This window comes from Talpa europaea (assembly GCF_964194135.1).
Source record: "Talpa europaea genome assembly, chromosome: 2".
Classification (NCBI taxonomy): Eukaryota; Metazoa; Chordata; class Mammalia; order Eulipotyphla; family Talpidae; genus Talpa; species Talpa europaea.
Window position 1 is genome coordinate 32,157,558 of NC_140068.1, and position 16,112 is coordinate 32,173,669.

The window sequence follows — 16,112 nt, forward strand, 5'->3', positions numbered from 1 at the left end:
CCTTTCCACAGCAACCCAATATTATCATGTTATTTGGATAATAGGATGGATATAAATAATCTGCTACACTTTATCCTCTCTGTTCCACCATTTTCCCCAACTTTTGTCTTCAATTGTATTTATGAATGACCATGTAATCATGATCTGTGTTTTGCATACTGGCTGTCCTTAGCACTCAAGACATTGCTCAGTGGAGCTCATATAATCTCTCAGGCAAGCAAAAATCCTACTCCAGAAATCCAGTATATGGAGCCAAACTGACTGATAACTCACATGAGCCACTGAACCATCCACTTCATATTTTCAGCTGCTATCCTTCTTTAAGAATCTATGTCTTCAACTGGAAGTTGCCACTGCCTATTATTAATATGTAGTTAGGCATATGAATGAGATGACATTTATCATGTTCTTATATGAAATTGTTTAGTATTTTTCTGTATATTTGCCTTATTTGCTTGTCTGATTAGGACAGTTACCCAAATGACTTGCAAAGCATTTATGTTTCAGATTATAATTTACCTTTCTCAGTTATAGTTATATTCTTAGGGGTGGGGAGTATTAAGAAAATTCTAATTCAAAAAATTTTATTACTAGGTCATGCTGGACACAATAGTGTTTTAATAAATGTTTGCTGAACAAATAAATGTTTTGTTACAAGTATTTATTATTTTTAAAAAGGTTTACTTATTTCTCTTGGATACATGAAACTATATCCTTAGTACAGAAAAGCAGAAATTCAGAAAGAAGTTGTAAAACATTTTAATGACTGTATTTTTCTATGAAGATATAATATGGATTCTTTAACAGTCCTTTTCAGAGAGTACTCCAGAATATCATAAAAAGTATCTTTCTATATATATATATTCTTTTTTGGTGATTGCACATATTTCTCTTTAGATATCTGGAAGGGGAATTATTACATCACAAATAATCCTCATTTTATGACTTTGTAGGTTACTTCCCTAGTTGATTTTCTCATCATGTGTTTCCATTTCATACTTACTGTTATGGAAGTTGGTTATTATTTTTATCACACTGTTATCATTGATTATTATTTTTTCATAAAACAACTCAGTTGACTATATAATGGTCTTCTGTGAATAGACTCCTACTCATTGTAATCTTTGGACATTTTAAGTCCATTATTTCATTGTAAAGACCTGATACCACAACCTCACTGTCGGATACCTACACCTATTATCGTGCATCATTACTTAATGTCTAGTTTTCTAGGTTTTAATCCATAGAATCGTCAGAAAGTAGCTTACCATTTGTAATTATCATCTCATAGTTCATTATTATGATTCTAATTTTAAAAATATTCAGATAATTTCAAATTAATTACAGACGAGGTAAAATGAGGATCACAGAAGATAAATAAAATATTCTGAACAAAAATTTAGGCCAAAGTGTGGCAGTCTAATATCTGGGTGCCAATCAGAAGTGTGGGGTGAAAAAATTCAGCTGAGCGGAGAACAGAAGAGGCAGATTTATTGAAATGCAAGAGAGCAGAGCGTGAGATGGGAGATATCTCTCAGGAAGAAGGGTTTGGGGTTCTTTGTTTAACCTCTTTTCCAGGGTTTTTTCATGAGTTGTTCTCTGCCAGTTACTATCTGCTGGGACATCAGGTTTCAGTGGATCTTTTGAACAGGAGGTGGCCTACCTGATTCTGTTTGCCCCATTTTTGCATTCCCAGAATTCTTACTAGCCTCTCATTGGTCATGGGGACTGTGGCCATGGTCCCATGGCCACTCTATTGGTTTTCCTTTCTTATTTACTTTGTCTTCCATTATTGTCCATCTGGACAGAGCTGTTAATGCTACTTACTGCTGCTGCTACTGCTGCTTTTCAAAATGAAAACTTTGTTAAAAGAGAATCCTGCATTAGACACAGGTGGGCAATCTGAGGAGGAAAACTGCATTTTTCTAGGGCAGGAATTGTTCTAATGTAGTTTTTCTTTCAGAGGAAAGGTTCTTTGTGAAATTGATATCTATTGTTAAATCAATCATTTCTAGGGTGTGATTGGTTAATTTGTAAGGGCTGATGATTCTTTAAGGGCCCGCAATATCCATATTCCCACCTCTGGTCCATGCCTAGGGATATTTCTGTAGTAGTCCCCACCTAAGGATTTTTCATTTCTACAGCAGTTTTAATGACTATATTAATTACTTCTATCCCCACATCTATTTTCTGGCCTTGTGAAGACCCCATCCCAAATTTTCTACTCTAAGCCTCCATTAGAAAATAATAAATTTGTCAGATCTACACTTAACATCCCTAAAACTAAAAATACACATTTCTGCAGAGTACTTCCTAAATGTAATTATATGTCATCAAAACCAATGAGCCAACATCAACCTGTTTCTATTCTAGCTTAAATGATTGTTCAGTTTGCTTGTCTCTTAAAGGTCATTAACTTTTATAGGTGTAATGTAACATCATGTAAATACGTAGATTCAGGATATGTTCCTATATTTATATTTCAAGTTTCTTACTTCTTTCATCACTTTGAGGCCATCCACTCATAAACAGTATAATTTCTCTTAAGACCTCACATTCTATAAATAATCAAACCATTTTGTTGAAAATTATTTCATTGTATGAATAATTTGTTGTGACTAATCAGATGTTGATTTATCATATATACTTTATCAATAATTTATCTTTTATTTTCAGATTCAAAGAAAGCAAAAACCCCTGCTGCAGAAGGTATTAGAAATAGTTCTTTTTTTCTTCTTATAGTTGATGAATTCCTACATTAATTCTTCAGGAATTAACATAGAAGAAATAATTATTTGTGGGATAGAGGAGAAAGAGAAAACTATTGAGTTAGATAGAGAATGAGAGGAATTAAATCTTTCCTGACAATGTGATTGATATTTTGTAATTGCCGATGATATCACAGCAATATTATCAATCTGACAGCACACAAGAAATATTTAGCAGTAATAAAGCACAAATATTGCATATGTGTTTTTAAAAAAGCTTGCTTGACAAGTAATCGAACAAGAAATGTTCTGAACAAGAATTGCTTTATTAGAAAGTATAAATTCAATTAATGAACACACCAACATCAATTAGAAACTGAATCATTTAAGTCTTGAATTATAACTCATCTATCTGCCAAACGCAGTTAGGTGTTTCTCCTATACTTGTTCACATATGTACATGTCTGTGTGTTCACACATGTTTAAAAAGATTGCAAGGTATGAATCATTGAAGTGGTTAAATAGTACTGTTGTATTAATTGTCAAATAATATTTTTAATTAAAGTATGAATACACTTATGAGAACTGAAAATTCTTCAGAGTGCACTCGCTATGAAATTTAAGGAGACAAAATAAGGGTGGATACTGGCAAAAATTACAGTCTAACCAATTTCCTTGTATAGTAAATTTGATCTTTAAAGGTTATAAGAACAGTGGTTTTCTGTTTATTTCATTCAGCAGAACAACCCAAGGGAAAAAGTAAGGAAATGCATGCAAAATATATTTGTGTATCTATTTTTTTCTTTACTACTATTATTGGACTGCTGGTTTACCTAGACATGTTTTCTAAGTGCATGTAACTCTCATTTGTTGCTTTTTGTCAGAATGAAATAATATAAAAGGATTTGCTGCAGAAGGATTTGGTGTCAGAGTGAATGGAAAAGCATGGCAATCATTCTTAGAATCTTTTTCAAATCCATGCAAACATCTAATAATTTTACCCACAACCTCCTAACCAAAAATACAACTGCATTCCATGAACCAAAGCTGTCTTATATTAGTGTAAATGCAGTCCCTATAATCTGGTTAGATATAATCTGATTAGATAATAGGAGAGACAGAAGGGAAAAACTTCATGCTAGTTTTACATCCTTTTTCCTATTTTCTTTATTCTTGTAATCCATAAATATTTTAGCATGTGTACATGATATATTTTGTTCATAATGTGATTTTCCTCCAACAGCATGATGAGCTGGTAGAATAATATTGCTTGGGATCCCTACCTTAGGCAGCATCCACTGTTGCTTTAATACTCAATATCAATGCTGATTCCTAAAAATACAATACAGTCTGATGCCTTGAGCTTAGTCTTTGGCACATGTGTTTGCCTCTGAAGAATATAGGTAATATTGAATAAACAAAAACAAAAAATAAACAATTTAATTTTGTATAACCATTAAAAATCTCTCACTTCTAGTTACATAGAGTTTTAATATTAACAGATAGTTTAACGTCTCTGTCAAGACATTCAGCAATTTTAAAAGATATGTATATGTGATTCTGTAAAAGATTAGGACAATAAGGCATTCTCCATCATAAAAATTTTCTAAAATATCTTGTGGAGAAAATGATGAAATTATACTACAACTCAGCCAGGGGGAGCAATCTATCTATAGAGAAGGCTGTGTTCCTTCAGGTCCAGATTTATGTGTATGCACAGCTGCTGAAGAACACTGGCACACAGGTACAGAAACCACTCTATAAACTATTGCACCAGAAGGAAAGTGGAAGATGGCTGGAGACTAGAAAAACAGTATTAAATAATATGTACATGACCTTAAGGTCCTCACTTTATTGCCTCTGTGATTTAAAAGTTCCTGCAGACACACTGTGGCTCCTTTGCAATCTTCAGAGCACCAATATATGTAATAAATAAACATGCCTTCTCAGACACTTATTTACTTCCCCATGGCTTCCCCTTTCAGAATGGTCTGTGAACTGTGACCTGAGCACTATTAGGGAGAAGGGAAAATTTCTTAAAACAACTATCAGTTCTTTTCAAATGAAATTATTTGTTCTGGTTTATCATCTAGATATAGTTTCATTATTGTTATACCTTAGAATTTTTGATTATCGATCATTTAATTATCGACCTCCAAGCCTATGTTCTTATTTTGCATTTTATTTTCTAGTTACTACACATATGAGGTTCTCATTTTTAATCTAAAAATAAATTTAAAGAAAGGGTAAGAAGAGTATAAGGGACATTACTGATGATATTTTTGCAAATTTATGTGAGTTATCATTCATTATTAAAAGTAAACAAAACTCAACCATAGGCATGATTTAGCAATTGCTATAGAATTAAATTTTAAATTATATTTATTAAAGTTAATTTATTAATTACATCTGGAATTACCCCATATTATAAATGCTTTCAAAAGTCTTCTTACATATTGCTCCAAATTAACACATATTTTTCTACCAATATGATGACTTTCTGATATGATTGCAGCTCAACTATTTTAACTTTGAAATCACACATGTAACTCTTATTCAATTTTCTTGAGTACCCAAATTTGCTTTGATTTTTTGCACTGTTTGCTTTATGTTTGTTTAGAAATATTTTATAATTGGTGATTCAGTTCATCAATAAATTAAACAATATATGTAAAGACCCCATGTTTTTCAGACATCATTTAGTAATATATTTACTGTTTAGCTATGTCACCTCCACTAAATCCTTTTGACTTGTAGTATTTGGTCATCTATTTTATTTACTTTACTGCCTGTAGTCTATCTTGGGAGTGGATACATTATGCCTTATACATCATAGATACAAACTTATAAACAAAATGATACATTTGAGAGATGGGTGAGTTGATCATAGAAGATTCAATGACACACTTATTTTTGTTTTTTTTTTTAATTAAATTTTTTTTTTAAAGATTTATTTATTTATTTATACAAGCATTGGGTACAGTCAGAAGCGCGGGAGGGTGAGAGAATTCACCAGAGCCAGAGTGGGGAACAGAGCAGGCAGAACTGGACCGAAGTACACAGCTGAGGGGAGCAGCACCGGGGAGCAGCCGGGGATCGAACCAGCGCCGCAGAGGCTGCGGTCAGCTTCGCAACCCAGCGCTCAACCGCTGCGCCACCGGGGAGGCCCGACACACTTATTTTTGTAACATGTAGTTCTTAGAATTTTTTTAGCATAAACATCTTCTATTTTTCATTATGTAATCATTAATTGAAACTTTAAGAACTCTTTCAATACCTTTTCTATAAAAATCAGATAAGGTGTGTATGATAAAACATTTCTTGAAAGTTGTCTTTTAAATTAATTCCATAAAATTGTCAAGGCAAAATAAATAGAAATACAAATATATATATAAAAGCACTTCATATAAAATTTGTGCTCATTATAATGTAAATTCAGCTTAATTTGAGCTCAAAATAATGCTTTGTCTTATACAGTATTGACAAAACTTTCTTTAAAAAGCACTATCTCAAAGGTGTTCTTTTATAAACAGTATTTGTCCTAAAAAAACAAGCGAAGTGTATTTTGCTTCCCTCTGAAAATTCTTATTTTTTTTTAGTGTCCTAAAATTGCTTCAGCAAAGCCTTATCTTAGGTAAACAATTATCTTTAATATGAGAAGATTTTACCTTAAAGAGGAAGTCCATGTGAAATATCTCCATCTGTGTCTTCTGAGAATTAATTTAAAACAGCTGTAAAAATTATACTCTGTACTAATTATTTAATCCCAAACTAATTTCATCTTGATCTAATATGATGGCAAATTAAAATTTTCTTGATCCTTTGTAGACCTTTTTTTAATTTTTCTGCTTTATCATCCATGAAAGATTTTAATTCATCTAATTTCAGAATATTTTCATGATATTCTGTGAGAAATCTGAAGGGGGAAAAGAAAGACATTCAATATACAATGTTAGTTTTTTGTGTTATTATTAGTTGCTGTTCTACAGCGTTAATATATCATGTCTATTTGTTTTGAAACAATTTAAATGTGGCACATACATTTGGAATAATAGTAATGATAATTATAATAATAATGATAATAATAATAATATTTCAGAACCAGAAAAGAAAGAAAAACAGGTGGAAACAGGTAATTGATTTTAAATTTCTCTATTCTCATTTTAAATATACTGACTCATTTGCAACTGAATGCTGAATTTGAATCTAGTGACATGAAATGTTGATTTTTTAAAATTTTCTTGTTCTGTACAGCAAAATCACCGAAGAGGGAGCATTCAGGTGAGTCAGACTGGTCTTGCTGGGCACTTTCTAACACTCAGACCTTATTGACATTGAAGTCTCAGACAGGTAGGAAGGGTCATTATAGGAAAGGACAGAAATCCATCCATCTCCCAGTCTTTTTGTCCAAATTCTCGACATAATTAACACCAGTGCAGTTTTAAATAATAAAAGCCACACAATATGTTACCTTCTTGCTACTCAAATATATATTTTGTGAATCAACAGCATCAAGTGTGTTGATTTTTTGTGACACAAATAAACTCACCTGAAGTTTATTCTTAGAAATGCAGAATCGCTGACCCACCCCAGAAATACTGACTCAGAATCTGCAGTTTCCTAAGATCCCTGCTGTATATATTTGTGCAGTGTTTTACAGTTTAGTGTAAAGAACAACCAAAACAAAAGTAAAGTAAAAACAAAAATATAATTTAAAAAATCAAAAACACTTTCTATAATTGAATCTGATGTTATCTTCCTTTTAGAAAGTGGAGTACTCAGTTCTAGCAAATATTCACTTCCTATTCATAATGTTAATTACAGATATTTCTTGAGTACTCAGGGGAGTTGCAATGAAAGTTGAGGCAAATTTTGTCCTCTATATATTTATATTTAAAGGAATAAAACAAAATCTGTTGGGGAGAGGATGTCCTGAAGGAACTCCACAAACTTGGGTTTTATGGACTCCACCCCCACCTCAGGGCAAAGAGATCCGGGACACCAAGGACAACAAATCCCATAATTTTATCACCACCGAAGGGAGGGTTGCTGGGAACTGAGCATAGACTTAAGCAGCCAGGCTTAGTATATAACCAGAGACACGTGAGCCTGGGCAGTTGTTGGTTTTTCCCCAGCCTTCCAGCATGCAATTGGAGTCCCAGCTCAGCGGAACTGGTAGGAAGCATTCATCTATATATATATTCACATATATATATGTGAATATCTTTCTCCCTGGGTTATTCCTCTCATTTCCCCTTTTTATAAATAAGCCCTTTTTTAAAACTTTTGTGTGTGTGCCCCCAGTTGAGTCTCATTGTAAGTCCCTTTAGGCACGCAGGTCCTCACCCACACTCATTCCAACACATTTCACGTTGGGGTTGTCTTGTAACAGATCAAGAAGCAACCAATAAAGCAAATACACAAACACTAGCAAGTAATTATTATAAATATTGAATCATTTTCTTGAGGTTTTCTATTTTTTTTTTTAAGATTTATTTATTTATATAAGCACTGGGTTACGGGCCAGAGGTGTGGGAGGGTGTGAGAATTCACCAGAGACAGAGCAGGGAGCAGAACAGGCAGAAGGACCGAAATACACTGCTGAGAGCAGCCCACTAGACAGGAGAGGCCTGCTGTGTCATGTGGGAATCTCCCTGGCTGGCCGACAATCGAAGCGGAGCTGCAAAGGGTGTGGACAGCTTCACAGTGCTGCGCTCAACCCACTGTGTCACCAGGGAGGGCCTCATTTTCTTGAAGTTTTCTAGCATATAGTTTTTCATTGTTGTCTCAAATGAAAATAAAATTTTCTGAAATTTATTTACCCATCTTGTTAAAAAAACACCACTTGCAGATCTTACCTGGCAAAGTTTTACCCAGGGACTGTCACTGAGTTTTTGTGTGTGTGTGTGTGTGTGTGTTGTAGATGGTCATGGTCTCATACAATGTGCATTAATTACCCCTCAATTTTATTGTATTTACATGGAAATATCATTAATTCAATATTGGCTAAATAATTATCCAAATATAGTTCAACTCTATTCCTTCTCTTGCCATAGACCACAGAAAAGCACAAGTTCAAAGTCACATCTTATTCTTCTTTCAAGTGTATGAAACTTCCTCAGACAACTCAAATCCATTTAGGTGTTTCTCCTACTAGTTAATATGGCATCATTTTCTTTCTTTTATGACAGCACTTACCACACTGTTATAATCAAATTACCTTTTCTTTTAATGATTTTCAACTTTAAATGGTCAAAAATCAGAGGATAAATATTGTTGTATATCTCTTTAACCACGGAGTGCCTATAATAGTGTCAGGCACATAGTGGGCACTTGATAATGATTTGTGCAATAAAAGAACTATCAAATAGATATCGTATTTAAACACTTAAAATATTAATGGCTTTCAAATAATTGATAAGCTGAAATAATCACACATTTTACCACTTCACATTGACATTGATATTATTTATCCTTGGGCAACAGATTTTTTTCCCCTTACAGAGAGCAGCCTAATTGTTCAGTGGAAACATTCCCACAAGTGGACATCATACATGTTCTCACTTTATGTGCATGTCAGGAAGCAGAAATAGAACACATTATTATAAAAACATGCAAACGAGAGAAATGCAGAATGACTTGATGTAACCAATTCTAAGAGTTTTAATAGTTGAATGGTATTTTATAATAGCAAACCTACAAAATATAATTTGAAGTGCTCGAAATCATCCTCTGTTATGGAGTGTGATTACAGTGTAGCAACTTAGCAGTAATTAGGTGTTTTGAAAAAATTGATTTCATCGTATATTTTTTCAATTTATTGAATTATTTCATACCAGTGTATACTCTTTAAGGGAGTAAATTGGTTTGTATATGGAGGCTAGAAGATTCTTAAGATAATTTCAAATGGGAAACAGAGTGAATATATCATGAATGGGCATTTTGTGTTGGGACAAGATGTATACATAGCAGAGAAAAAATATATGGTTTATGAAATATATTTAAAGCATATCAAAATGTTGCATTTTCTTAATCAGACTTATTATTTTCTATGGCTTCAAAGGTTATAATAGCCTTTTAAAATTTTTAAATAAACCTAAAACTATTTAAAGAGAGAGAAATAGAATTGTAGTTAATTTAGACCCTATCACTTCTTCTCCTTAACAGCTCCAAGTGACAAACAAGTAAAAGCAAGTATGTTGAGTAAGACTAAAATACTAAAATAAAGCATGTTAGCAATTTACTGATTCAGGTTTTCTGATAAAGATAATGTTAATGCTGATTTTTGAGGCTGGTTTAACACATGTTTCTTGTTATGATTATTTGTTGCATTGAAATAATATGTATAATATTCATCCTTTTCTGTGAATTCATTATTATTATTATTATTATTATTATTAGTAGTAGTAGTAGTAGTATACAGTGTTTTCATTTTAAATGGTCATTTCCCCTGGTCATACTCTTTTTTTGAGTTGTTTGGATTTTCCCCCCAATTTGGAGAGTGATAGTGCTCTATTTGTTTTTTTTTTTTAAACACAACAGATTTAAGTTCCAAATGTTTAATCACTAGATTAAAGCAGTAGGAAATATAGTTTATCTACCAATGAAAGTCACTGTGACTTCAAGTTCCTGCAACTTTATTAAATGAAGTTCCTGTGACTTTATGAACATTTCCCTTAAAATGTCATAATTTCCCTTTAAAATTTCTATCCACACATTATAAAACATGGACTGATAACTATAATATACTATGGCATCTGCATCAATAGTCACGTTAGCCATAAATTTAGGGAGAAATACTAATTTCTTTGTTGATATTCATCAGTTCAGTCAATACCTAACAAATTGTCATTAATAAAATTTATTTTAGGCAAAATAGCTTATATTCAATTTTAGAAAAGATTTACCATTAATATCTATTTGTATATTGATTTATAGTAAAATCTCAGTTCTATCTCTGTTGTAAATGTTTCTGCTTTTGGCTTAGAGCTACATAAATATTAATGAATATAGTAATACATAAAACAAATACATGCTTCACTTAGTGCTGCTTTTTGACAGAGTATATCATTGGTGAATTTATCAGAAAATTATAATATTGGCAACTTGGTGAGAATGTTCTTTTTAAAATTACAGTTGGAAATAATCATATAGAAACTAAGAATTTAAGAGAGGTTTGACATGAATCTAAATTCCATTTTTATTTCCATAAAATTTTTTAGTTGAATGTAAAGCTGATTGGAACTGTACATTATGTAGTCTTTAGTATGGTAATACTTAGTCTGTAAAAATGCATAATCAAGAAAATATATAAAACACAACTGACAATTTTGCAGCACTGTTAGAGAACGTTAGATTGAAGATTGCTCCTAGAAAAATTATATGTATAGATAAAAATATTCATTTGCAATAAAATATTCCTGTAAGTTATGCTATCTATGAAATGCAGTTCAATCAGGTTTTGAAGAGATCAGCATGTTTTGCAGGAAAATAGCAAATAGGTTGCCAAATCATTTTACACCCAATATAGATGTTTCAAAGCAATGTTCAACTCCCTATATGGGTGAGAGATTTTTGATTTGACATAGACATAGAACTTATTCATTACAAAATTAATTTCATATAATTCACAAATTGTTTAAATTGTGTAGTGACTGGTCAATTCTCCAACTTAGAACTGATTTTTGTACTTTAAACCATATGACGGAAGAATTATTATGTAACTGCTATGTACATTGGGCTATTTATAAAATTTAATGGCTAATGTGAGAATGCATATATTTACAAATGCTCTTGAAAAATCCTTAAATCACCCTTAGAGTATTATTCGCATAGTATTATGTACAGAACTTGAACATTCACAATAAGATTTTATACTTTCTCAAATTTATAAAAGCAAATGAGAGTGAGATGTATAGATTAATTAACATCAACTTTGTATGTGATACAATGCCATGGTACTGAGATAAAAAGAATAGATGAGTTGCACAAGATTAAGAACAAATCCATGGAAAAATAAAGAGCAATTTGTCACTAGCCCTTACTTAAAGAAAATATCTAGAATGTGGATTGACTTATTGGTTTAGAATCGCTTGTGTTAGGTTTTAAGGAAACCAAATTCATTGTAGGAAAAATACTGAATTTCACACACAAGCTCAGGAGCTGTATTAATTCAGAGTAGAGGTTATCATGGTACCAAGAACTTGAAGTAAATGGAAACATTTCAGGTTCATTGATGTAGTGCTAAAGAGGGGCACTTAATGCCTCCACATATAAAATTATGAGTCACCAATGTTATGTATAGAGGAAGAGTGCTTTAGACCAAATAAGGAAGCCAAACCTAGGTTGATAATTTTTACAAATCAACACATATTTCTTTATAATGGTACATGCAAAGTGAAAATATGGCTCAGAGGTATGCAGAGACTCTGCCACAGATCTAGTTCCCCTCCCTGCAGTTCCCTATCCCTACCCAGATTAGATTATGACATAGGGACAGACAATATGATTAGTCACTCCCAGGCAAGAAGAGGACCAAAGAAGTATTTCTTTATCCTCCAGGGCTTTTGAGATCTTTAACATTGTCTATGGCAAATCTTTAAGAAAGAATGGAGTAGACAATACTTAGCAAATATAGGTGACTTCATCTTCACCTTTTGTTTAAAGAACACTTAAATAACCAGTGTTATTTAAGCCCTAAAGAAGCACTGCCACGGATCACTGTACCCCATGCCAAGGACCTTGGGACTCTCCTCATGTATTCCATGTGCTTGTTTGACCAGTGAGTGATCAGTTTAAACTCTGAGTAAAAAAGTCACCAAACACCAATCAGGGCCAAAGCCCAGTTATTTTTAATCATGGGTCCAAGCTGGTATGAAATTGCAGCAATCACCATTTTTTATTTCTTGAGTTAACCCATGTAATTTGTGAAATGCTTAGCTATCAAATCAAACTATGCTTATTCTTGTAACTATGTTTCAATATCTAAAGCTGAATCATAACTATGACCTGATCTCTGAAAACACAAAACTTTTAAAACATTAAGTCCCTTTTAATTTTTTCAGAATATTTGGGCATAATATATTTTTAGTATGAGAAGTGTCATGACTTTCAAGGCTTTAAATATTCTGGGATAGAAATTACTGGGAGACAGTTCTGTGGGCCTGAACTAACTGGACCAGATATCAGATGGACTGTGTTTGGATCACCTGTCATATACGACTTTATCTTAATCCTTTTAGTAGAATCTGGGTTTACTCATATTATTCTAGAATAATTATAACTAGCACCTTTTACATGCTCAGTTTGGATAATAAATTATATGATCACTACCCAAGACACAGATGATGTTGTCTGAATGAACTCAAAAAAGTACTCATAACAGCATTAAGATGATGGGTTTAGGATGTTTAAATAATAGGAAAACTAGAGTGTGAGAGAATTGGGACTAATTTAGGTAGTAGAGCAAGACGTGCTTCTTGTTTAATCCCATATATGAAGACAAGGTCAGCACCAAATTGGAAAATGTCATAGTTCAGATTTCAGAGATGCTCATCGATGTTGATTCAAAGGTATCCAAGCTACACAGATGAGTACTAGCAGAAATAGAATCAGTACTGAATTTTAGAGTGAGGAAGCAAGAAGGAGGCAGAAAGGATTTCGAATGGGATAGCAAGTACAAATTTTCATGTTACAATGGGTATAGCAAAATAGCACTATGAAGTGTGATTATTTACACCAGGACAATGTGTCCTGGGTTATATTACTAAAATAACCTCCTGATATTGTGTTTTAAAGGATAGAACAGTATTGGTGGACATTTAAACAAGTTTTCCATTTAGAGAGAGGGGAAAAAAAAACACCTAAAACAAACTCTACTTGAGCAAAAATCTAATATAAGAATCAAATTCTGTTTCGTCACTCAACAGCTTAAAGATAGAAGAAACTAAGAGAGCAGATGACTATGAAAAGAGACAATATGTGAGTTATCTAACCATAGTTCATTTCAATATAAACTTGGTGAGAAGAAAATTGAGCATGTGAGGAAGATCTTGATATCTGAAGAGATGGTAATAGCAAAGGAATGAAATCACTGGGTCAGTGCTATTTAGAGGAGGAGGTTCTTGAGTAATTTATTTTGAAATGGAATAGAATTTTTGAATCTAATTTTTGGCAGCAAAGGAAAGTCCAAGAGTATGTTGGTGGTAATGATTAAAGAAGTGGTGTCTCTACATTTTCACAGTGAGGAGGTTAAGCAAATGAGAGATCATGTGGTTATATGGACAGTATTGGTGACTCCCAATCCTAGTTATATATTATAATCTGTCAGGACATTTACAAATATAAGAATACCTCATTCCAAACTCATTAGCTCAAAATCTTAAAGTTGCAAGACTCTATAGCATACCCCACAGATCTGTAACATCTGAATTCCAAGGACTCATAAGAAATACCCAGTCTCTTCTAATGTGCAGCCAGAGTGCTTCTTAATGAAATCTTACTGCAGTAGTGGAAAAGATGATAACTATGGGCACAAACATTCCATGAAATGAGCCTAGGCACAAGGTTAAAGACAAAAGGAAAGAGGGATAGAGTTTGGTGCAGCCTGATAGGTGTCTTCAAAAGAACTGGGATTTGGAGGAAGGAAATAACAATCTATAAGAAGTCATAAGAAAAAAAGAGGATATACACCTTACCTTTAGACACTTTGGTCTATTGGACATTAAAAAAAAAAGATCAATTTAGAAGACAGCTTTTAGGGGGTGCAGTGTCCTTCAGAAACTGGGATTTGGTTAAAAAATGAAAGCAAAGTGCATATTCTCATAAGAGGCTAAGATTTAGGTCACTGTGTATGATGAAGAGATGGCACAGTGGAGGGATGCTGGCAAAGCAGTAAGAAGTTTTGTAAATTCTGTTTTGTGCTAGAAGCTCAACTCCTGGTAGTAAATGGAAGTCATAGGAGGAATTAGTTGCAAATACCTCTTAGGGACCTCGGGGAATCAATTTCCAAAATAGGGTCCTGAGTAGCAGAATCAGCATTACCTGGAAATATGTTTAGAAGTGTACATTCTCAAGTGTGTCTCAGATCTGCTGAGTCAGACCTCTGGGTATAGTGTCTAAGTTTTAACAGTGCTGCTAGGTGATGGAGGTATGCAGAGTTTCAAAACTATAAAGCCTTTATCTGAAAGGCATGTAATAGCCAGGAGTCTGTTTAGTCTTTGAGTTCAGGATCTTAATACTGTCGGCAGGAGATTATATTTACTTAATTTCTTGCCAGGTTCAAATCAAATGGTGACGCTTTTAGAATTAAAACCTGAGAGTGATGTGAAAGCCTCCTTTCCATTATATTTCTCCCACTGTAGTACAGGGAAGGAAAGGGGACATGGAGATTCCTATTTTGGTGGTTCCTGGAGTCTCCATTGTAGATGTGTGAGGGAGATATACATACTAATAAGAATAAAAGTAAAAATAAAAATGACTGAGTAGAATAGCCTCAAATAATAAAAAGTTAATAAAATGAGTAAATTAAGTTCATAAAACTTCATTGATCATTATTATTATTCTTATTTTCTAATGGGCTAGAAGAAAGTTCAACTTTAGCCTTGAATCTGTTATAGGACAGGGAGAGGGGCAGCCCAAACCCCGCAAACCTGCCTATTCTAAATGGGTTCTGCCATCCGCCGCATCAACACAAAACATAGGAGACTTTAATGGGAAGGAACTTTAATAAAACTAGGAAACAATACAGGTAAGGCAAAGAGTCTAGTTTCTAAATGAAGCACCCAAAGTTACCCGTCCCCTCGTGGGTAAAAGTCCATTCATATGGGATCGGCCCAGAGCAAGGCCCCAAAGCCTGCCACAAGTCTAAAGCATCTTCCAGTGGGGACCCACAGAAAAGGGTCAGAAACTACCAGACAAGCCCGGAAGGAAAAGAGCAAAATCAACATCAAGATAAAAGCTGCCATTGTCACCTCCCCACAGGTCTCACCCACATCTGTGTCACCCAGTCCACGACCAAAAGACAAGTGCAGTTTCTTCACATGTCTCTAGGCTCCATCCTGCTTCCTTCCTCAGTCTCTTCTGCAGCTTCTCCTCTTCCTGCTTAGCTCCACCCTCCCTTGGGTGGGGCAGGGAACCTCCCCTTTTTAAAGATTTATTTATTTATTTATACAAGCACTGGGTACAGTCAGAAGTGCGGGAGGGTGAGAGAATTCACCAGAGCCTGGGCGGGGAGCAGAGCAGGCAGAAGTACGGAAGTACGAAGTACACTGCTGAGGGGAGCAGCGGGCGGCAGGAGAGGTCTGCGCGCCATGCGGGACCCTCCTCCGGTGACCGGGGAGCAGCCAGGGATCCAACCTGGCACCGCAGAGGCTGCGGGCAGCTTCGCAACCCAGCGCTCAACCG

At 34.0% G+C, this 16,112-nt stretch overlaps 1 protein-coding gene across 1 annotated transcript in view; it reads left to right on the plus strand.

Annotated features, from left to right (window-relative positions):
• The window catches only part of TRDN (triadin), a gene marked incomplete at both ends in the record, with an annotated part of 274,757 nt that overhangs the window by 165,138 nt on the left and 93,507 nt on the right, over nt 1–16,112 (plus strand). Inside the window, 5 exons of the mRNA XM_084258151.1 lie at nt 2,677–2,709; nt 3,447–3,467; nt 6,808–6,840; nt 6,963–6,989; nt 9,876–9,902. Of these exons, the coding sequence (XP_084114277.1) occupies nt 2,677–2,709; nt 3,447–3,467; nt 6,808–6,840; nt 6,963–6,989; nt 9,876–9,902 (141 nt within the window). The remainder of the gene's footprint in view (nt 1–2,676; nt 2,710–3,446; nt 3,468–6,807; nt 6,841–6,962; nt 6,990–9,875; nt 9,903–16,112) is intronic.